This window comes from Mustela erminea, chromosome 8 (genome assembly GCF_009829155.1).
Source record: "Mustela erminea isolate mMusErm1 chromosome 8, mMusErm1.Pri, whole genome shotgun sequence".
In the NCBI taxonomy this organism is placed as follows: domain Eukaryota; kingdom Metazoa; phylum Chordata; class Mammalia; order Carnivora; family Mustelidae; genus Mustela; species Mustela erminea.
In genome coordinates, this window is record NC_045621.1 from 55,977,880 (window position 1) to 56,001,780 (window position 23,901).

The 23,901-nt window shown below is 34.7% G+C and overlaps 1 protein-coding gene across 20 annotated transcripts in view; it reads right to left on the reverse strand.

The window, feature by feature from the left end:
• Positions 1 to 2,487: 2,487 nt before the first annotated feature.
• Positions 2,488 to 23,901, reverse strand: part of BAZ2B (bromodomain adjacent to zinc finger domain 2B) — a 314,188-nt gene continuing 292,774 nt past the window's right edge. For 15 of the 20 annotated variants that reach the window (XM_032355671.1, XM_032355672.1, XM_032355673.1 and 12 more), the window contains 8 exons: positions 23,689 to 23,844; positions 22,952 to 23,112; positions 19,530 to 19,840; positions 19,007 to 19,142; positions 15,227 to 15,373; positions 7,552 to 7,817; positions 7,153 to 7,296; positions 2,488 to 3,763 (listed from right to left, as the gene is read on the reverse strand). In XM_032355671.1, the coding sequence (XP_032211562.1) occupies positions 3,610 to 3,763; positions 7,153 to 7,296; positions 7,552 to 7,817; positions 15,227 to 15,373; positions 19,007 to 19,142; positions 19,530 to 19,840; positions 22,952 to 23,112; positions 23,689 to 23,844 (1,475 nt within the window). In that variant the 3' untranslated portion in view covers positions 2,488 to 3,609. Of the gene's footprint in view, positions 3,764 to 7,152; positions 7,297 to 7,551; positions 7,818 to 15,226; positions 15,374 to 19,006; positions 19,143 to 19,529; positions 19,841 to 22,951; positions 23,113 to 23,688; positions 23,845 to 23,901 lie in introns of those variants that run through there. The other 5 variants (XM_032355687.1, XM_032355685.1, XM_032355681.1 and 2 more) reach the window with 2 other exon arrangements.

Here is a 23,901-nt window from a genome sequence, read left to right on the forward strand (position 1 = left end):
GTTACCTCAGTTTTATATAGATGATGCTTTAAAAAAATTATTTTAAAGATTTTATTTATTTATTTGACAGAGAGATCACAAGTAGGCAGAGAGGCAGGCAGAGAGGAGGAAGCAGGCTCCCTGCTGAGCAGAGAGCCTAATGCGGGCCTCGATTCCAGGACTCTGGGAACATGACCTGAGCCGAAGGCAGAGGCTTTAACCCACTGAGCAACCCAGGTGCCCCTTTTTTTTCTTTTTAAGATAGAGTAGTAGTGTAGCCCATGCAGGTTTAAGAGATTTCACTGAAGCAAATTTTCTAGTAGATAAGGTTCTACTAGTTTCCTGGTGGTGTAAGAAGGAAAACCTTGATTCTGTAAAAATACTTCCTTTGTCTCTGTATTGGAATGAAATTCTTTGAACAGAACACAAACTTCTTTCATTACTCAAATGGAAATATTTAAGATACAAATAACCTTGAGAGAGGTAGCCCACAAAAATTTACGGAAGGAGTAAATGATTGATACCAGATTTTCTTGAGGGTGTTTACTGGGAGGCTAAATGAACAGGACTTGAAATTTCCTTAAAGGGAAATGAGGATAGAAGTGATGGAAAAGAGGAGAACAGAGGGGGTACATAAGGTACAGAGGACAGATTAGAGCCTTCATAATTTTGATTTAAATTAGTACTTTTAACAAATTTCATTTTTGGGTTGAAACAAGAAAAAGGGATCATCTTACATAAAAGCATTTATGTAAGTTAGTTCTTATGAGTTCAAGGTATACCCACAGATAAGTGTTTACTTGTTTCATTTTCACTATGGTTATCAGTTAAATAAATATTAAATTATATACTCTTTCAAACTGATGATTATTTTCTGTGTTTAATAGTAGTGCACTGTTTGGTTATTCTGGTTGGTTACTACTTCAGTGATATTCTAAATGTAACCGTGAGGGCAAGCTAGTGGTTTATAATTTATAGAGCAACTGAAACTGAAATGGAGAAGGTTCAGGTTAAAGCCTAGTTTATCTTAATTAAAGTATGTTGTGTTTACTTGGCATTGTGTGATAACAGAGGGTCAGGAAAACTTTTTAAATTTGAAGAAAACAATGATACCAGTTTGTGTTTGTTGAAGAAACACCCAACCCAGGGCACTGTGACTGCAAGAGTCATTCACATAACAAATGATCCACAAATGTATAGTAACAACTGTTACCTAGACCAATTGCCCGTTTCTGATCATGCGCACTTCTGGAGCAGCTACCCCTGCTGAGTAGCAATGAAGACAGGGGGCCAAGGAGCCCATATTGACCAGGCTTTCCCTTTTCCAGAGATACCTTATTTATTGTTAAAAGAAAATTATCACTCTTGAAAAATTGTGCTTTGTGTGTTTAAGTATTTTATTTCTCATTTATGAACTCCTCAGACACCAGACATATTATTATCAAGCTGCTTATATACCATCTAATATAAATTAATGTAAGCATGTATCATCCCTAAGGCACAACACCCCCATGAAGAAGACTCCCCATGGAGCATCTGGCATACCCATAAACACAAAAACCAGACACTTTATTCACAGCACCACCTTGTTCTTTTCTCCACATGGTCTTTTTGATTAAGCACGAGCCCCTTGAGGCATAAGTGCAGTATTTGGTTAACAGAAACTGACATATTTACATAATAACAGCTGATTTTCCTATCAGTCTCCACAAACAATCTCGAAATTTTGGAAAATACTTGGTGGCTTCGAAGCATTTTAAAGTTAGGAATATTTTCTTCAAAACTTTTCTATTCTCCCTTCAACTGTTAAAAGCCATTCTTTAAGGACATCGTCTCAGGACCACTTCTCCACAAGGCTGTAAGCTCCACGAAGGGCCTGTGCCTGTTTTGTTCACCAGTGATTCCTCAGAGCCCAGCAAGGCATCAAATCATATTTCATGAAGACTTGAACTTGTAGCTCACGACTTACCAGACAAATTTATATGATCAATTTTTCTTATTGACTACTGACAATTGGTTACATGTCTACCAATTGAGACATTTCTCATATCAGAACAAGACTTTTAAAATGTATTCTAATATTTCCATATTGAAAATGTGAAAACAACAACAAAATGTGGTCCAGAGAGGCTAAGGCGCTAATGAAAGGCACAAAACTTGACTTAAAACCGCCCTCCTCCGCCCAGCCCAATGTTCGTTGAACTACACAGTCTGCTGCTCCTCCTTTAGGATTTTGTAAAAATCAAATTTAAATTAACTATCTTTTTGAAAAGAATATATATTCAGGTTCATTAAGAAAAACTAAAAAACTAGTTTGTAAAAGTCTTTTATTGTATCCGTGCCACACATAGTAGTGAAAAATAACACTCCTAAAAAAAAGAATGCTACCTTTTCCACAACATTTGATTTTAAATAAAACTTCAAGTACTCTTACATAGGTACAAAAAAAATTCTGATCTATTTGCCTCCAACAGGCCACCACAACACACAGTAGATAAAACACAGTGGTTACAAATGTTTTTTAAATTTATTTCTGAGGCAAGGCAAATGGGAAGGAAATGTTTCTATGAAAAAATACTGTGTGTGTAGGAAATTGTCACAATTTTATTCCACATGGATACAAATGATTATACTTTAATTTAGGCCCTGGTGGCTTAAAATTATATAACAAAATAGAAAAATGGAAAACTAATATCCCCTACACCCTGTTTCAAAGGCAGGCACTACCAAGATCAAGGAGACGCCACAGTGTTGGTAGAGGATAATTACTGTACAAGCTGTATAGCTATAATTACCTTCAGACTAAAATAAAATGCTACAGTCCTTCTAAGGCATAAACAATAATGTCTCCAAACAATATATACACATAATACATATTTAAAACAAGACTTAATATAAACAATAATGAACAGTATATACATGTCAATTTTTCTTCACTGTCTTGAAATACAATTTAACTACACAAGTGATGCAGCAACATATATATATATATATATTTATATATATATAAATGTACTTGTAACTCTACAGTAAAGTTTATTTTTGGTGCTTTTAGAGCACATCAGTGTAAACAGTTTAACTTGGCTTTGTTTTATATTTTAAAACATTCCTTGTTGTATTTTCAAGATTTAAAGCAATTTTCTAGTTCTTCCTTTTCACAGAAAACGAAGATTCTGGATGTGGTTTAATCATAAATAATTCATAAAATTAAATACATTCACTAAAAAATAAACTACAAAGTAAAAAAATGAAAAATAGATATTTATTGAGAGGGAAAGGAGAACCATTTCCCACATTAGAGCTCTGGTGTTGAATATTCAGTGCGATTTGATATATTTTAATTGCTATTGCACTATAACACCCTTTCCTTTGAAAATTCTTTGGGTGTGCTTCCCTGTTCTACCTAAATTAGCTGATAAATCACACAAACCAATAACCAAGGGCCTTGGTTGTTGTAGGAGTGAAGCCTTTAAAAATGGTATCATTCTTCTGATACTTTTTTTTTTGTGATACTTATTTTAAGGAAAAAAAAGTCATTATGTATGTGCCTTGCACATTTATGTAAATACAGTTCACATTGCTGGTCTCATTTGTCCTTGTTTAAAAGGAAAAAAAAAGATTATTATAACTTCAGCTCACTTTGAAAATATCTGTCCACTTTTTTTCAAAATACTTCCTCATACTGTGGCCAGCTCTGCCTATATCAGAATCATCTTCATTAAATGTTTCACAGTTGTCAAAAACAAGCCTGACATCTACAGCAAAGGTTTCAAGGTTTGGATATCTGAAAGAAAACACATGATTTAGAGGTTGTTTTTATAGGGTGGCTTTGTTTTAAAAACAAACGAAGAGGTAATAAAAGGTAAAATGAAAAAATAAAACTGAAAGAAAAAAGATTAAGATAAATACATTTAAACTGATATAAAACATTATACTCTCTTACAGACGAACAGTAAAAAAAAATTGCATGTGTTCTGAACCATGGCAGTATTTTAAAAGATTAAATGGAAAAAACACATCTCTCTGATGATCAAGATATATTTCAACTAACTAGCATTTTCCCCAAACCCAGTTTCCTGTTGTGTACCTAGTGTACTGTCCCAGGACTCATTCCACCTGGCTGGTTTATTAGTTCCTCTGACCAGTTGTGGTATCCTATCATCCACATTCAAAACTAGTTATAGTGGAAATAATGGAAATGCTTTTTGTCCACCAAAAATGTTACACGTGTCCTGTAGCTTCTACATACATCCCAGGATATACTGCTATATTAATTCCTACCCACTTCCCATTTTTGTTCTTCTCTCTTCACATGTGCTCCTACACTCAAGCATTGGAGTATGGGAATCCAAAACCGGCCCAAAAGAAAAAAAACAAAAACCCTCTATCCCTTTATCAGAGACAACATTATGAAAACCTGCCTTTCTATAAAAAGCACAGTGGCTTCAGTGCTTTTTTGGTGGGATAAGCCCAATCTTTGTCTGTAAAAACAGAGCAAAGAGAACAGAACTGTGAATGAATCTGCCTAAAGTCACTGGTAAAAGAGGAGTGGTTTCTTTCAAGCCAACCTAAGTGAAAACAATACATTTTGAAAGAGAGGTTTTAGAAATTTAAATTATTTTTTAATTAACTCTAATGTATGGTAAGCTAACTACTAAAATAATTTATGTATTAGAAATACCCTTGAAGTACACACTGAAACTCTGAGCCTTGGTAAAAGTGGAATTACTTCCTTGATGGGATACCTTGAATAGTCTTCCACTCCTCATTTCCTTCTCCTATGTGCAGTAATAAAATAACATTTCTCTATCTGTAATGAGCTCACAGAATTAATTCAGACTTTAGGTAACTTCACCCATTTTCCTGTTCTTCTGGGAATTATCATTTTTTAATGAGGGGAAATTCACATAACATAAAGTTACCCATTTTAAGGTGGACAATTCAGTGCTGTCTAGTGCATTCACAACATTTATTATTACCACCTCTATCTACTTGCAAAACATTGCCATTGCCCCAAAAGGAAACCCTATATCCATTAAGGAATTGCTTCTCATTCTTCCCTCTCCCATCCCTGGCAACCACTAATCAGTCTTTCTCTATGGATTTGCCTGTTGGTATAAATGGAATCATAGAGCATGTATGGGAATAAATTTCATAAAGTATTTATTATTTATTTATCTCTAAGATTTTATTTATTTATTTATTTATTTGACAGAGATGACAAGTAGGCAGAGAGGCCGGCAGAGAGAAGGGGGAGGGGAAGCAGGCTCCCTGCTGAGCAGAGAGCCTGATGTGGGGCTCGATCCCAGGACTCTGGGATCATGGCCTGAGCTGAAGGCAGAGGCTTAACCCACTGAGCCACCCAGGTGCCCCTATAAAATATTTAAAAGTTACTTTGATAAATATTTATCTCTTTAGACTGGCCCTTACTATAAGAAAAAGTTAATGATTAATGCGAGGGAGACCAGAATCCAGGACAGAATTCTAGGTGAGATTCTAGGTGAAACAAACATCATTCCCACAGTTGATGGAACCCAGAAAGATTCATTAAAGCAACTACTTCCTCCCCTCTATTTGATAAATTCTAGTTTAAACATCTGAAATACTGTTTGTGAGTTCTGGTTCTAGCTTATTAGTTTGGGTTAAATCAAAGAACTTGAAGTTAGAGGAGCTTGAATCTACTAAATTTTGCTTCCCACAGAGCAGACGTCACAAAAAGATTAAAGAGAACTGCTTCCCTCTCTCTGCTTGCCTCTGCTTTGACTTCCTTCATTCACCAGGACTCATTCTCAAAATGGAACAACAATGTTTGGTAATGTCTAAGCTCTGTGTTCATGTTTATTTTGGGGATTTTGAGGTTTAGGTTCATCCTCCAGCTAGGAGCTAGAGACATATGTAAAGCCTTTCTGTGAAAGTCTTTGTCCTGGTCATGTTGATTATAAAGTCCATTATGCTACCCACCTAAACATCTTATGTTTTGATAGAAAAAGCAAAAGAACTAATTCATATCTAGACAAGAGCTACTGCTTTTTGGATCACATTAGAATCAATAGTTTTAATGGTTTTAAATGTTTTCGAATTTGGGCAGGTCCCTTCTGCAATTTTTTAAAAAACAAAACAAAACAGACATAATCTTTTGAAACATGTGAGACGGACACTGATCATTATGAGTTAAGTTCTACTCAACTCTTAGAAACTGAATGTAAATAAAGGAGCACAGTGATTTTCACCAAAAGAACATCCAGGAGGAACTAGATAACATACTGCATTATAAGGTCAACAACAACAGTAACAATGTAATTAAAATCTCTTTTATAGATACTCTTTCAATGCAAAGTTCCTTCGTTCTCCATATTTTTTTGTCACTTGGCCTGAAGTTATGGTCAGAGATTACATTAAACTAAGCCAGTAATAAGGAGTAAAATGAGCTTCTTCCTAGAAGAGAACACATACTGCTCGCAGCACGTGGCCATTCCCATGTGGAAAGCTTTTGTGTGAGCTTATTTTGTAAGCGAGTGGTCTCATTTTGGGGGCTCCAAAATGGGCCACTGTTTAGAACCAAGTAAACTCCATTAACAGCTGCTATTCTGAGTTTAATTTTACCTAACCTAATATCAGTAATTGTGGCCAGGAAGTCACTTTGGTCTTCAGGTAGGATCACAAAGAGGATATGGTAGATAGGAGAAAATAATAGTTTCTTCCACACTTAATAAATACATTTTTAGGATTCTCCAGCAACCCATAAAACTTTTAACTTTTAATATTTAAAAAATTAAATTTTAATTTAACATTTCCAATGACCTTTATCTCTATATTGTAATGATCTGAAAAAATTATAGTCAATTTTTGTTAAATCCATGTGATATACAATATAAGCTCCAGCTTATGTTATTTACTTACTTTGGGAGGCTTCCCTCTTATTTTTCTTTACCTTTCAGGCTGGGTTTGGTGGCCTTCCAATGTCAAAGGCAGCTTTATCATACTGCTTTTTAATTGTTTAAACAATTTTAATGGACTTGTCTTCCATACCAGTCTATCTTAGCTAAACACAAAAGTACACACACATACCCTCTCCAAAGGCAGGTCCTTTAATTAATATATTTTTGGCTCACTAGAAGAGTACCCAGCACATGTTAGGCATTCAATAATACTGAAGTGAAATTATTTACTTACTGTCCACTACTTAATTTCTCTCTAATTGTAGAAAAATCCATAGGCTTCTTAATAACTTTCTTATAACCAGGAACAAGTTTCAAGTTTACAGGAAGTAGAAAAGGCCATGCATCTTCATGAGTTTCCATTTCAGTAAGGATCATACTTTAAAAAAAAAAAAGTGTTTGAAATCAGTATCTGTGTTTTAGAATTACCTATTTTTACTAAAAACTTAATTTTTATAATCTTTCAGGTAAAAACAGTACAAGTTAACTGATTTAAAAAGATGAATTCATTTATTTATACTACAGACTTCACATTTTCCTATTTATATAAATTGTCAAAAAGTCACCTTTAATATAGTAGAAAGTTTCTAAACAAATAAAATGTTATAATTGCACATGCAAACTGAAATAATACCTGCAAAGAGCGAGGTCTTTGGAGTCATCTCTTTTAGGTTTCTTAACAGAAGTAAAACTTTCCTGTTTTGACAAGTTAACAGAAGTGTTTTCCTCCATTTTTCTTTTTTTCAGGTCTTTGCTTCCTCTTTTTAGTGAACTATTTGTAGATGCAGAGTCTTCATCTTCAGTATCCCCTGTTAAAGTTACTTTCTTGCCTTTTTTTGACTCATTAGTCTTTTTTCCTTTGACGTGAAGTTTTTTGATTTTTAGAGTTTGACCACTTGCCTTAATTAAAAAAAAAGAAAAAGGAAATGAGGTATAGGAAGATAACCATCTACAGACTTCCTATTATTCTAAATTATGAAAGTCTGATAGGACAAACAAAAAGAATACTATCTCTCATCTAGAAGTTTACTAATTTAATTTTTTTTTAATTTATTCATTTGACACAGAGAGAGAGATCACAAGTAGGCAGAGGCAGGCAGAGAGAGAGAGGGAAGCAGGCTCCCTGCCGAGCAGAGAGCCCGATGCGGGGCTCGATCCCAGGACCCTGAGCTGAAGGCAGAGGCTTAACCCACTGAGCCACCCAGGTGCCCTTCCTAATTTAATTTTTAAGAGAGATTAATTTGTTCTCCCACAACATAAGGTTAAAATCTAATAAAGCATGAAAATCTATCTTAAGAATTCCTAAAACTTGAAGATGCTGATCTCATGGTAATCCATCTTCAATACTACAGAATTTAGCAGTATCCTTTTAGTCACTAACCAAATGAGTTTAAAGGTACAAAAGGACTATCTTTTAGAACACAATTAAGAAAAAAATTGAAAATAAACAAAAATATAGAGCTTATTAATAAGACAATTGAAGAGGTAATTAAAAAACTGTCAAACATGAAAAATAGATCACAAAGTGTCAAATAAAGAAAAAAATCCTTTTTAAATGATTAAATCCACTGGATAAAGGAAAAAAGCATTTGCTATAAAAAGAGTTCCACTAAATTGTGGTTCCCAGGTATGAACAAAGCAATGGTGAAAAATCAGTGAAAGATGTCTGTTTTTGAGGAAAACAATAAAGACATATTTAAAGGATATGAATTCTAGCTATGGCTCTGTCAGTAAGTAGCTATGGATTTCATACAAAAATATCTGTGAGGTCCTATCTTATGTGTAAAATAAGAAAAATAAGCTGCACAACTGGTAAGTTCAGTCTAGCTCTAAAGTCATGAAAAAAACAAACAAACAACAAACACCTCAATGTAGCCTTACTCAAGGTAACTACAACTTGTAGTCAGCGCACTGAAATAACAATGAGCCCTCCTCCCCCATTCAGAAATAGGGAAATAAGTCTGTACTTTGAGAGTTGAATGTTATAATAAATATAATAGATCACAGAAGAGAGATAAGCATTTCCAGAATAGTGCTAACCCTCTTTTAAAAAATTTTTCTTCTTGGGGCACCTGGGTAGTGCGGTCAGTTAAGCACCAGACTCTTGGTTTCAGCTAGTGTGGTGGTCTCCGGGTTGTGAGATTGAGCCCTGCCACTGGCTCCATGCTCTATACTGAGCCTGCAGGCACAGCGTGGGGTCGGCCTAAGACTGTCTCTGCCCTTTCCCCTGTGTATGCGTGCCTGTGTTGCTCTCTTTCTAAAGTAAATAAACACATCTTTAAAAAAATTATTTCTTCTCTTACGCAGAATGTTAAAAATATCAGACTGCAGTATCAGATATTCAGTCCAACCACAATCTAAAGTTGGTTGTATTTTTTTTTAATTTTTTCATTTTTTATTAACATATAATGTATTATTAGCCCTAGGGGCACAGGTCTGTGAATCATCAGGTTTACACACTTCATAGCACTCACCATAGCACATACCTTCCCCAATGTCCATAACCCAACCACTCTCTCCCTAACCCCCTTCCCCCCAACAAACCTGTTTGTTTTGTGAGATTAAGAGTCTCTTATGGTTTGTCTCCCTCCCGATCCCATCTTTTTTCATTTTTTCCTTCCCCACCCCCCAAATTCCCTACGTTGCCTCTCAAATTCCTCATATCAGAGAGATCATATGATAACTGTCTTTCTCTGATTGACTTATTTCCCTCAGCACAATACCCTCTAGTTCCATCCACATTGTTGCAAATGGCAAGATTTCATTTCTTTTGATGGCTGCATAGTATTCACTATATATATATATATATATATACCGCATCTTCTTTATCCATTCATCTGTTGATGGACATCCAGGTTCTTTCCATAGTTTGGCTATTGTGGACATTGCTGCTATAAACACTCGGGTGCATGTGCTCCTTTGGATCACGATGTTTGTATCTTTAGGGTAAATACCCAATAATGTGGTATTTGGAGATATATGGAGGAACCTCCATACTGTTTTCCAGAGTGGTTGCACCAGCCTGCATTCCTACCAACAGTGTAGGAGGGTTCCCCCTTCTCCGCATCCTCGCTAGCATCTGTCATTTCCTGACTTGTTAATGTTATCCATTTTGACTGGTATGAGATATCTCATTGTGGTTTTGATTTGTATTTCCCTGATTAAAGCTGGCTGCATCCTTGAAATAAATTTGGCTGAAAACATTTCTTTGGAGTATTTCATAATTTCTTTGAGGATTTTATGAACTTTTCTGGTAATATTTTTAAATAATTGCCCATAAGCAATTAAAATTATTATTATTTTTTTTTTATTGGGAGGCTAAACGTATAGTTAAGGAGGTATTTTAATTGCCTGAAATAATAAGGCAAACTGTAAATCTAATACCTTCCCTATATCATATCAAAGATCACTCCCCCTTGTCACTAACTAAAATAATTAAAATGTTTTACTAAGTCTCTTTTCCATTTAGTTTATTAATTTTTATTCACTAATATCTGATACTCTGAGTTTTCATATTATACTAAACTTCTATCACTCTGAAGTCATAGAAAAAGGAGAAAGAGAATGCTTACTATAATGAGAAAAAACTCCATTTAATGAAGACTAAATTAGATTGAATAGTTATATTACTTAAAAAGAATAAAATTTCAGGGGTGCCTGGGTGTCTCAGTGGGTTAAAGCCTCTGCCTTCAGCTCAGGTCATGATCCCGGGGTCTGCTCTGCGGAGAGCCTGCTTCCTTCTCTCTCTCTCTGCCTGCCTCTCTGCCTACTTGTGATCTCTGTCTGTCAAGTAAATAAATAAAATCTTTAAAAAAAAAAAAAAGAATAAAATTTCATGAATAAGAGGCCAAAACTTCTATTTCTTATGTGAACTAAATTATTACTTGGGATCATTTTCTAACAAACTTATAAGAACAACAGGAAATATGAAATTTAAATTACAGAATCAAAAGAACTTTTAGTGTTTCAAAAAAACACTGAAGTTTATATATTTCTTTACTAAATAATGTTTATCAGCTTGTCTCATTACACTGTATACATACTCATACTGTTTTTTTTAAGACTTTATTTTTTAAGTAATCTCTACGTCCACTGTAGGGCTAGAACTCACAAACCCAAGATCAAAAGTCACGTGCTCCACTGGCTGAGCCAGCCAGACGCGCCCACATTCACATACTTGTAAAAGCAAGCCTTTTTTTTTTTTTTTAAAAGATTTTACCTATTTATCTGAGAGAAAGGGAGAGAAGGAGAGAGAGAAAAAACACAAACAGGGGCTAGGGATAGAGGGAGAGAAAGAGAGACTGAAGCAGACTCCCTGCCAAGCTAAATGCGGGGCTTGATCGCAGCACCTAGAGATCATGACCAGAGCTGAAGGCAGATGCTTAACTGCTTAACCGAATTAACCACGCAGGCACCCCCAAATGCAAGTTTTTATACAGTTACTCTGTTGCCTGATTTACTTTGTTCTGGCACAAGAGAAACCCCAATCCCTACCCTTCTTCTCTGTCCTCTTATAACCAAAATTCTAAAAGGATCTTCAGTATGTCTAAAGCAGGACCAGCAAATAACACATACAAGGGCACATTTCTGTTGTTTATATATTTATATACCAGAAGTTTGTGACTTGGTGGCTTACAGGCTGTAAACAGCCCACAGAAGGTGTTGCTGTTTGGCTCATATAATACTTGTAAAAAGTCTTGAGTTTTTTGCCAACACTAAACATTTGGGAGGATATGCATAAAAATCCATAATCTTGAAATACTGGTAGATCCTGGAATGTCGGGCCCACATGTCTACGTGACAACACCTGGCTGGAGTTGAGTAATGACTGTTATATTGTAATTCAGGCATAACTTTCCTATTTGTCACAGACCCAACTCTTTTGTGTTATTTGCCTGGCTTTTATAGGTATTGGAGTTTGAAACCTCACGTGCATGTGTCCATGAGGATATATAAATATGTGTATGTGTAGATATATATATATCTAGACATATACATATGTCTTTTTGATTCTATGGTCCAGTGAGATATATATAAAAACAAATACATCTATAAATTTAATAAATATAGATATAATAAAGTATATGTATATATAATGGCATGCACATACATATACACAGAGTAAAAATACTTACAATGATATATGCATAAATGGTCATTTGAGAGCAATATAGTATACATACTTAGAAAAACTGAATTAACTGAAAAGACAGTTTAAAAACATTACCTCTAAATGTTTAATATTTGTTTATTGCTATAAGAAACAAAACGCCTAATTCACTACATTTAAAAACCAGAGAGCAGAGGCTTAGAAATCTGCACTACATAAAGCACTTGGATTAGATCATAGATCATACATCTCCTAGTCCACTCCTTGAAAGACAGATAGCCAAAATTCTATTTTAAGCAAATTTACTGAAAATAAAACCTCCTATAGTCTACCAGACTGAATTTTTTTTAGTAATTAACAAAGCATTAGAGGAAATTTCTATAACTTGATAGTTAAGGAGCTTAAAGATAATTTACGTACAACCCATGAAAATTATTACTGAATTAGATATGACAAAATAATCAAATAATGAAAATTAAAAAGTGATTATTAGTGAATATAATGCCATTGGGACCTTCGGCTATTTTACAAAATACAAATAGATTATAGAAATAAAAATTATAAAATATATTATAAATATAAATAAAATATAATAAAGTATTAATATATACATGTCACAGAATTTTGAAGTCATAAAAATTCTCACACACATGACCATATTTAATCTTCAAAAATCTCTACAATTTAGGGGCACCTGGTGACTCAGTCAGTTGAGCATCCAACTCTTCGTTTCAGCTCAGGTCATGATCTCAGGCTCATAGGATTGAGCCCTGAGTTGGGCTCCATGCTTTGCCAGGAGCCTGCTGAGATTCTTTCCCTCCTCTCTTGGCCCTTCCTCTTCTTGCATGCACACGAGTGCCCTCTTGCTAATAAATAAATAAAATCTTTTTTTTTTAAATATTTTATTTATTTATTTATTTGACAGGTAGAGATCACAAGTAGGCAGAGAGGCAGGCAGAGAGGGAGAGAAAGGAGGAAGCAGGCTCCCTGCTGAGCAGAAAGCCCAGTGTGGGGCTTGATCCCAGGACCCTGAGATCATGACTGGAGCCGAAGGCAGAGGCTTTAACCCACTGAGCCACCCAGGTGCCCCTAAATAAGTAAAATCTTAAAAACAAACAAACAAACAAACAAACAAAAAACCTAGGAATTAAATACTATCTCATTTTTACAGATAACCCTGAAGCTAAGGAAGCTACTCCAATGTTAAGAGATCAGGGAGTTAAGAAAAATCAGCAAAGGGACTGAAAAAGGGCAAAGGCAGGAAGACAAGACAACCAGTAAGTATGGTATCCTAGAAGTCAAGTGGAAACAGGGTTTCAGGGAGAGGGAGTGTTCCACTCTATCAAATATACCTAATAGGTTAGATGAGGCCTAAGTACTGATCACTGAATTAAGCAATGTGGAAGTCATTTGTGGTCATGATAGGAGCAATTTTGGAGAATCCATGGAGGTGAAAATCTGACTGGAGTAAGTTCAAGAGTGATTTGGAGGAGAAAAATCAGAGAACTGGAACCGAAAACTTCCCACGAGTTCTTCTCTAAAGGGAAGGGAAGAAAGGGGGAGGTGAATCAATGAAGAGGTGAGCCCAGAAGAGGGTTTTTGTTTATTTAGTTCTCTCAAGATGGAAGGAGTAGGAGCAGGTTAGTGGGCTGACGAGAAGAACCCAGGGGAGAAGGAAACACAGATGGTGCAGAAAAGAGAACTCTTGGAATCACACTCCTAAGAAGGTGAGAGGGGTGGGTTCTGACGCATAAGTCTGGGAGCTGAGTTTATAAGAGCCACTAGCAGTTCATAGGAGGGAAGGTCGAGTATGTGAGCACAGACACAGGAAGGATGGTGTATGTGGTGGCAAATTTGTATAATATTTTCTTCTGGTGCCTTCTATTATCACAGGGAAATGGGAGTAAGGTCATCGGCTGAGAATAAGGATGGAAACAGAGTTGGAGGTAAGTTATCAGGACCATAAAAGACCATCTTAATGCCTCAAATTTAAAGGGCTGGCTATTTTCTCCAACCACATTCAGATATAAAAGTATAGGTGCTGGGAAGTCAAGAGTTGGATTAATCAGAATGATGGTTTTCCCAAGTGAGAGAGAGGCAAAGGGGATAAAGGTGAATGCAAGGATTATGACAATGAAATGTTGACACATTACAAGCAAGGTTAGAGAAAAAAGAGGACATGAAAGGCGAGAGGGACAGTGAGAAAGTCTTCAGATAAAGGGACTAGAGTTCAAAGAATTGTTGGAGTTAGAGTGTGAAAGGGGATAGACCAAAAGAAAAGAGAGAGTGAATAGATGGATGTTTGGAATTTAGTTCATGGAGACATGGCAGTTACTGGTAATAATTAATGGAAATTATTGGCCAAGAGATTAAACATGGAAGGGAGTGACTAACTTAGGAAATACCTAACAAAGACTCTGGCCCTCAACACATGCTGATCCTTTCACACTTCTTACTCCTTACTTTCTAATGCTATGATCATACTGCTTCTCTTTAATCAATCATTATGAGTTTCCACAGGTTTCTCATTTAAAAGTGACCAGAAAGTGACTTAAAATACATACGATTATTACCATTTGTCTAGCAGTTTAACTCCTAGGTATATACCCAAGATGAGTGAAAACATTTATTCATACAAAAACTTATGTATGAATGTTTCTCAGCAGCATTATTCATAATACCCAAAATACGGAAACAACTCAAATGTCTATCAATGGAAGAATGGATAAACAAAATATGTTATATTGAAAGAATGGAATATCATTTGACTATAAAAAGGAAGGACTAATACATGCTAGAACATGAATGAACCCGGAAATATTGTGCTAGGTGAAAGAGGTCTAACACAGAAGGCAGCATATTGTAAAAAGGCAGCATATTGTATGATATGATTTATATGTAACAACTGGAATAGGTAAATCCATCGAGACAGAAAGAAGACTAATGGTTGTCAGAGGCTAAGGGGAGACAGGGAATGGGGAATGATAGATAATGGTACAAAGACTCTCTGTTGGGGTCATGAAAAATTTGTTGTGGAATTTAATAGTGGTGATGGTTGTACAACTTGGAAAACCACTGAGTTGTACACTTTAAAAAGGGGATTTTTATGGCCTGTGAATTACATCTCTTAAAAAAAATTCCCCTACAGCTCTGCATTTTGAGCTGGCAATTAGAAAGTTTAGTGTTAGCTCAGTCTCACCTTAGCGATGCAAGCCGGACAAAACCAGTCCCCGTCTGGAATAGTGGTGATTTTGGGTCTATGGCAGTATGTGTGACAGCCTTTGTCACAGCCGTCGCAAAGGAGAAGTAGCTCTTCATTATCTCCCTTTCGACAGATCTGGCAGTACTATAATATAGGAGAAATCATTTAAAATTAGCTCGCTGCTGTGAAGACTAGTTACTGGGATATTAAACACACCGTAATTCCTCATTTATATTAGTAACAAACATTCCGCTTGCTAACAAATATACAGTAGCCGTACACATCTATGTATCTCTCATTACACAGATATGGACCACATGACGGGGTGAGCAGTTCAATTGGGGAAAATGCACATTTCAGGTAGACTGCAAAGAACAAAGCTAGAGGTTGAATGCCTGCACACACTTCAGAAGCATGTACACATTAACATATGAAATCATTAACGTGACATTAGAGCACATAAAGCAATGAGTAGCTTTAATACATGGTGTTTTAATTTTTTAAGGCATTTCATCTTTTCCTTATCTTAGCATCCTCATGATATCCTGAGAAAGAAATAAGTAAGAGTTAGAGTAATTTTTAAGATCAAAATTAGGAAACTTGTGTTAGTATCAAAATTATATATAATAGTAAAAAGATGACACTATATTTTGGCTAAATTATCCATCTACTTTTTGAGACTGATTTAAAAAAAAGTGTCCAAACCAAAAAAACTTTTTAGAATTCAACCTAAATCAAACAAGTGTCACAAGTGCAGAAAATGAATCCTACAAAATGATTTCGAAGGAGAAAAAAAACTGGTAATAATAAATTAAATCAAAGAATTTAGTCATAACTGATTTTGTAGAACTAAAAATAAAATTATTTCTTCTCTGTGAAAAATTTTCTAATACCATTAAGAACTTTAAAATCTGTAAGGAGATTCCCCTCCCCCCATGCATACATACGCTGCATAACCAGTTTCACAAAAGGAAAGAAGCAAAGTTAGAAAAGAAAAACTTTGAAGAAAGCTTTAAAAAATGGTCGATACTAACCCTGTGTTGACATTTAGCTTATACTGTCACAGTAGAAAATGACTTGTAATCAATATTTTGAAAAAGCAAAACATTTAAACTGTAAACCACTTACACTAATTGAAAGTTATATATTTATACACTTAAAAACAAAATAGCTTAACTTTTCAAACTTAATTGTTAAAACTTTCAATACAACATTAAATCTTAATCTGGGAAAGTCTAAAATAGTCTTATATAACTCAATATGTACATCAATGGCAGCTTAAAAATCTTATCAAAATGGCAGATACACACTATTCAGCTTAAGTATCTATCAAGTGTATGTAATATACATAATACTAAAACTGTTGTGTGTACTAAGAGCAAAAGCAGCAGAGTCTGCCATTCTAACAGTAAGTATTTTCTTTCTTTTTTTTTTTTTTTAAAGATTTTATTTATTTGACAGAGAGAGATCACAAGTAGGCAGAGAGGCAGGCAGAGAGAAAGGAGGAAGCAGGCTCCCCGCTGAGCAGAGAGCCTGATGCGGGGCTCGATCCTAGGACCCTGGGATCATGGCGCCCCTAACAGTAAGTATTTTCTGATCCTTCCTAATACCACATCACTAAGTACTTTAACATGGTATTATTTCTCCAAATTTAAGTTATATCTTTATAACTTCAATTGTAAAAATATTGAGCAATAACATTTAGAAGGTTATAATTAAATCCCTATGACAATAAAAGTTAAAATTAGTTTCATGAACAGTAAATAAATTCTACTTTTTATAACAGATAACTAGAATTACTACAAAGTCTCTCTGACATCTCACATTTATGATTTAAAAGTAAAATTCTTTTCTGATACTTATTAAAAAAGGGTATTAAAAAAGGGTGACAGGTATCAAGCTTATAACACTTTCAAAGAGTCACAACAATAGCTTGTAACATGTTAGAGCAAGTGTAGAGCATAAAACAGTGGATATTGCCTATGTTTAACATTAACAACAAAATAAAGCACGCTGTGGGCAGAGAATTATCAGGAGGCAAATTAAGACAGCTCTTTCTGTCCATGATAAGCCTGGTCTCTGGCAAAGAGGGTATTTCTAAAGGCATTGAATACTTTAACATTCTGTTAGGACTTGTTATGAGGATTATTTTAGGCACAATTACATTTCTAGCTAAAGGTTAAAAAGTGCTCATTAATCTTTGATTATGAAACTATGCCTTCTTTTCAAGGTAGTTTCATAGCAAATAATGTACTATTAAATATTAAAAAATGAAAATTGTAAGAGATGGAGTTAAATAGTGATAAATGTGTATTAATAACATGAAAAAGACTTATGAATTTGTCAGAAATGAAATAAAGTTTTTGATTGCAGAAAGCAAGAATACTAATATAAAGGCAGATTTTGGAACAAATTTTGGGTTTCTATATACAGGTTATAACAAAACTGACCCTATCATGACGACTATTTTGGTGTATATGAGAACAAGAACTGTTCCAATTTCATTCTGATATAGAATTCTGTATCTTAGGATCATTACAGTCTAGTAATATCACCAAGTATATTTCTCCAAGGGGGCCTTAAAACTGGTTTTAATCATAACTTTTAGAAGAAAAATTTTTTTTACCTGGTAAAAATGCTACCAGATGAACAGAACGTACCTTCAATCTTATGGTAACTTGTAATGTGGATTGGAAAAGACCTAAATTTGAGCAGACTGTGAAAACTGCATGTTCATTATTCCAAAGATATTTTATATGAAGAAGGGAAAAACCACAAAAGAAATCAAATTTATTTGTAAGAATGAGTAAGGCGTGGAGTAGTCTAAACTTAGAGGTAAAAATAAAGCAAAGAATGTTAAAAATATTTAAGGATCACTTCTTTTCTTTGGGCAATGACTATTTTAAGGAAAGAAATTTTACCCTTAGTCATTCATAAAAACAAATCTCCAATGTCTGGATTTTACAGCTAATCTGTAACTCAAAAGCAAATGTCAGAGTAATTTATAAAGGTTCACATATAATAAATATTTCTATATCTGATATATAAGAGGCAAGAGGGACATGAACATGATTTAAAATGAGCATCTCTCTGGAAGCTACATGGACTATAGCTTTTATTTTGAATACATAGTATTTGGTGCCTGGTACAAGGTAAAGGTACCTTCTACCTTTATATACACGATGATAACCGCTTGAGCTTAAGCAAAGAAGGTGAAAAACCAGTTTTAATTGTTAGAATTAAAAAAAAAAAAACCCAATTCTTCATGTCAGTTACTCCTGATGACATGCATAATTATCAAGTACACAAACTAAGAGCTCTCTGCTTATTTTGTATTTACTCATCTATTTCTTAGCATTAAAAAAAAGAAATCTGAAAGAAATATAAAGACATTTTAAGAACGCAGTGAATGTCCGTAGCAGATAATGTTAGCAACTGAATGTTTACAGGAGTAAAAGGGTCTTCAAAATATTTAGGCGAACAACTATTATGTTAACAGAATATAGAAAACAACTTCAGTCAGAGTTATAAACAATATTCCACGAAATGAGAATCAAGACTTTTAAAAAGAAGAGATAATATATTTGGTAGTTTCCTTCAAAAAGCTCAAAATAAGGAGAAAAATATCAAACTGAAACAGTATTTAAGAATTAAACTGTCAAGCAAAGCATACATTATTTTGACAATAAGTAATGTATTAATTAAGAAAGATTTAGAGGTTGGGAAAAACAGGACAAAGTAAATTAGTTAGAGTATTTCTTAAATGAAAACACTTACAACTTTCATAATTGATTTTTCCCATGCTATTGATTTCTGTAACTGCTGAATGCACAGAGCTACCTGTGCAGCACTGCGAGCTTCTGATAATGCCCTTCTCCATACCCTGAGCCCTGGAGCAATATCCTCTTCAATTCTGCATTGAAATATAGAAAAATTAAGTAGGTCATATCCACATTTATGGTTACCGAATGTGAAACAATCATCACACTGAAAGCCAAGCAATGACAAAAACATGGAACAGCCAATAAGAATAAGGTTTAAGCAACTAAATTTGATGTAGTGCACAGACTGTGGCTACGTGCCTCAAAGCTTAGTCACAACCAGGTAAATGTAAGATCACTTTGCAGGATTATCAACGCACATAACAAAAAAAAAAATGTTTTTACAAAGCACCATGCAAATAGCATGATCCATATGGATCACAGACATACAAGAAGATACATAGATAACAGGCAATAGAAAATAGGCTCCAATTAGCAAAGAAGCACAATAATTTTTCAAGTTAATCTCAATAACCTACCCGTCACCATCACCACTAATGGATGGTGCAGGAGCAGGGACAGTAACTGTGCCCACATTATCCAGTTTGATCTGAATGGTGGTACTTAAGGGGCTCTTCAGATACCTTCTCTCAATGTTCCGCTCCAAATCAGCCAGCCTGGTTACAGCTATATCTAGGGGGTTGTCACTCTTCCGTTCTAGTGCATGTGCACTGCTTTCTTCTTCGCCAGTAAATTCTCCATCATGCTCCTTGCACAATTTAGAAAATGACTTATGTTCAAAATATACCAAGTCCTCCCTTTCTGATGCAGGCTCTGGACACATCCAACCCTATATATCAAGAGAATGATGTTATTATGGTTTCCTCTTAAAATGCCTGATGGGTGAATTACCTGTACTTAAAATACAGCAGCAGACACCAGCAGATCTCAAGGATCTTTACTGGAAGTTTTTACCTTGTGTTTCCTAATGCTAGGTAGAAACAAGAATAGAAAATTAAAAGAAACAGTTAAAAGTTTGAAGAAGAAAATTTAATAACTTTGATATTATGAAAGATATAATGAAAATCAGCAAAGTATTCTGAAGGACTTGAGAATGAATAAATACTTATTTCATGGGACCACTTAAATGGAAAATTCTCGGTAGTCTCTGAACTTTGTTCTTCTTTTCCATTTTCACTCCTTCCACCACTCTTCTGTACTTACCATTTTTCCTTCAGCCACAGGAGCTTTGCCTAAGCTGTTACATTTGTCTGTATGGCTTTTCCCCTGTTCCTCTACACCTTCTTAACTCTACTCATTCTGTAGCTCACGTATTAAAATTTACTTCCTCAGGAAATCCATCCTTAACCTCCTTTTGGAGGTTAAATCTCCCTGTTACAGGTTCTCATAGAACCACATGATACTCCATGTCCTTGTGGTAGTCACAAGTTTACACATGATTATGTGATGAACATTTTTCTACCTCTAAATTCCAAGAGGGCAGGGGCCATGTCTGCTTTTAGTCATTTTATCTCCAGCAAATAGGGCAAACAGATCTCTCTCTCTATATATATAAATGTTGATTGAATAAATAAATGATCCTACAACTCAGCTTGCTTATATCAATCCTCTAGCTCTAAATCCTTCCAAGATTCCCTACTCCTTAACAAAGTCCATATTTTTATCACGACATTCAAGTAACTGAATCTACTACTTCTTTCTCGCACATTCCCATTTATGTACCCTACACCGCAGACAAATTCCATGTTTGGGCTCCCTGTTCCTGGTGCTCCACTCATGCTATTTGCTTTTTCTCGTATGGCATTCTCTGTTCTCTGTCAAAGCCTTCGTCATCTTCTCATCTCTCATCTTGACTTCTCCATGAAATCTTCCCTGATCTTTCTCCTATCTCCTCACCAGAAGTACTGTATTCTTTTTCATGCATAATTCTGTACTTGTCTGTGATCAGTTACTAGAGTCTACAGAGATGCACCCATGTCTTTTCTCCATATCACATGACAAGCTTTCTGAGCCAGAAAACACCTTGTATCCAGTTTTGTGATGTCCACTGACTGATATGGAATGAATAAGTATTTAATAAATAAGAAACGAAATGACCATTATGCTTTTTATTAAGTCTCTTTAGTGATAATTATTTTGTTTTGTATATTGGGATCAATTCTTTCTCATTAATTCAGTAGAACATTTATATTTAGGAGATAAGTATGAAGTTATAAGTAGTATGCTTAAGTGCATTAGGTATAACTCATGTCAAATGGCTTCATTCTTATAGTTTGAACGGATACTACATACCACTTAAAAAAAAATTCCACTTAGCTTCTGAGAACACAGCCAAAAATTTCTAAGCAGCTGGTAATATGATAAGGTCATTCACCAAAATTTGAATATTATTTCCAGAAAAATGTTTCATGCCCATGCTCTGACTTTATACATAACTTGAAAAGTGTGATGATACGCTTTTCCAACCAATAGCCAACCAGACTTGGCAGGTTAGATGGGGGAGAGGAGGAAGGAAGTTGGAGGAAAATAGGGCTAGTAGAACCAATTAAATTATAATCAGCAAATAGTAACAACTGATCATGAAAGAAAACAGACTATAGAAAGCAGATGTCATAGTTCAAAAAGCAAAGCACACTAGGATCATTTAACAAAGGGGCAAAATGATTCCCTGAGGGAATCATTTTCTAATCATTGGTCTTCATACTGGAGATACTGTGTCACCAAGAGAATTTAAATCAAACTCATTATTCTCAATTTTAAGAAGGCAGTGTAATATATAACACAAGTGATCCAACAAACATGTCAAGAAATTGTAGCACTAAATGGAATAATAATTATTTTTCCAGAAAATTAATTTGTGTCGAAGAGTTCACTTGTTGAAGATGCCAGATAAATGAAGCATTTTTATATTGCACCAGGAAAAGGATTTGTATAGTTGCCTAGTACAATAGTTTCAGCATATGATAAACTTCCCAAGGTTGGTAATTATGTTTGTGGCAAGAAATGGATATTTTATTAGCCCTGGAAAATGATATTTTTTGGAGATTCCGGAAAATTTCCAAATGCCAGCATTAAATAATTTTGAAGAAGTATTTTAATCATTGGATAGGGTAGTATTATAAGTTTCTCATTCTGGATAAATGTGAAATATCTCATCAAATTACATTGAAACTACATTTTCTAAACCTTTTCAGGTATTTGTCTCATGCTTATTTACCATCAGTCCATTTATTCTCAGAGATGTCACCTTATTATCAATTGAGAAGACTTTATACTCCTATTTACAAAACCAAAAAGTCTTGCACAAAGGTAAAGCTTTCCTTTCTTTTGCCTTTCCATTGGAAGCCAGTTCTGATCATTGTTTGTGACAATGGCAATGCCCAGGAGATAAACACATATATTAAAAATTTACATATATATGTAGGTGTGTGTATGTATCATAATATAACACATATTCAGATATATCTATATTCCCCAATTTTAAATTATATAGAGTAAATATCTGACACACGACATGGCTTATTATAGAGGTGCTTCCTAGACCTAAACAAAACATGGTAGTAGGAATTTAATAGAGTATTGTATTATCATGGTGAAACTGTGAAACTCTGCTTGTGGTAAAGAACTGCATACCAGAAATGACAGTTTCTATTGTCATTAAGAAGGCAGCAAGATTTAGTAAAAAGAACATGGGTACTGGAGTTAGACTGATTTGATCTGAACCCACATTTAGCCACTCACTATAAGACCACTAGCAGTTTACTTACTCTGAGACTTGTTCCTTACCTGTAAGATGGGAAAATTAATTCAGGATCATGATAAGGATTAAATGAGATAAAATAAAGACATTTAACATAGGAACGGGCAAATGTCAGGCATGTATAAATATTAGTTACCTTCCATTATCCTAAAAACAGATTTTATTCCAAGTCAATTTTACCTTCACTTGCAAACTTGCTGATGCAACTCTCCTTTCTAGATCTTCCACCTGCTGAAGAATACTCAAATCCATTTCCATTGCTTGATCTTCTACTGACCAGTTCTCCACAATATCTCGAGTTACCTGGTTTTCTTCATTCTCATTTAATTCAATAATAGCAACTACATTTGAAAAGAAATTAATTTTAAAATCTACTCTATTCCCCAGTGATTTCTTTCAAAAGTAAATAAAAGTCCAGGGGTAACATATGCATGTAACTTAACAGACACAAGTGCACTTGTGCATATGCAGGCAGCTTACTTTTAAAAAGTAGGAATATTCTTTTTTTCTTAAGATTTTATTTTTATTTATTTGACGGAGAGAGAGAGAGAGAAAGAGTGAGCACAAGCATGGGGAGCGACAGGCAGAGAGAGAGGGAGAAGCAGACTCCCTGCTGAACAAGGAGCCCAATTCGAGGCCAATCTATCATAACCTGAGCCAAAGGCAGTTGCTTAACCAACTTAACCAGGCTTCCTAGGACTATTCTTTTTTAAGAACGCAATACATCTGTATGTTGTAAAATAAACATAAGAAAGTAATGCCAATTTAATAAATGTAAATAGTTACTATTTTTGAGCAAGATAGAAAAACAAATGCCTATCAGAAATAAATTAAAACATACTAAAATACATTTTAAGGTAAAAGAATTAATTTTTGTTAAGTAAGCAAGAGAGCAGCAATCTTTTTTAGGTACGTACCATCCTTATTCTTGATGCAGGCTTGAGTAATGTAATCCAAATGTTTCTGAATTTGTTTCTGTAATGCCTTTTCTCTTATTCCTCTGAGATGTAGCACTTTAAGCAAAGCTTTTAGGTCCTCTGGGTCAATAATTCTCCACCAACCAAATTGCATTTCTAAGTCAAGATAAATATGTACATCTTTTATAAATATCTTGAATATGAATTAATGGC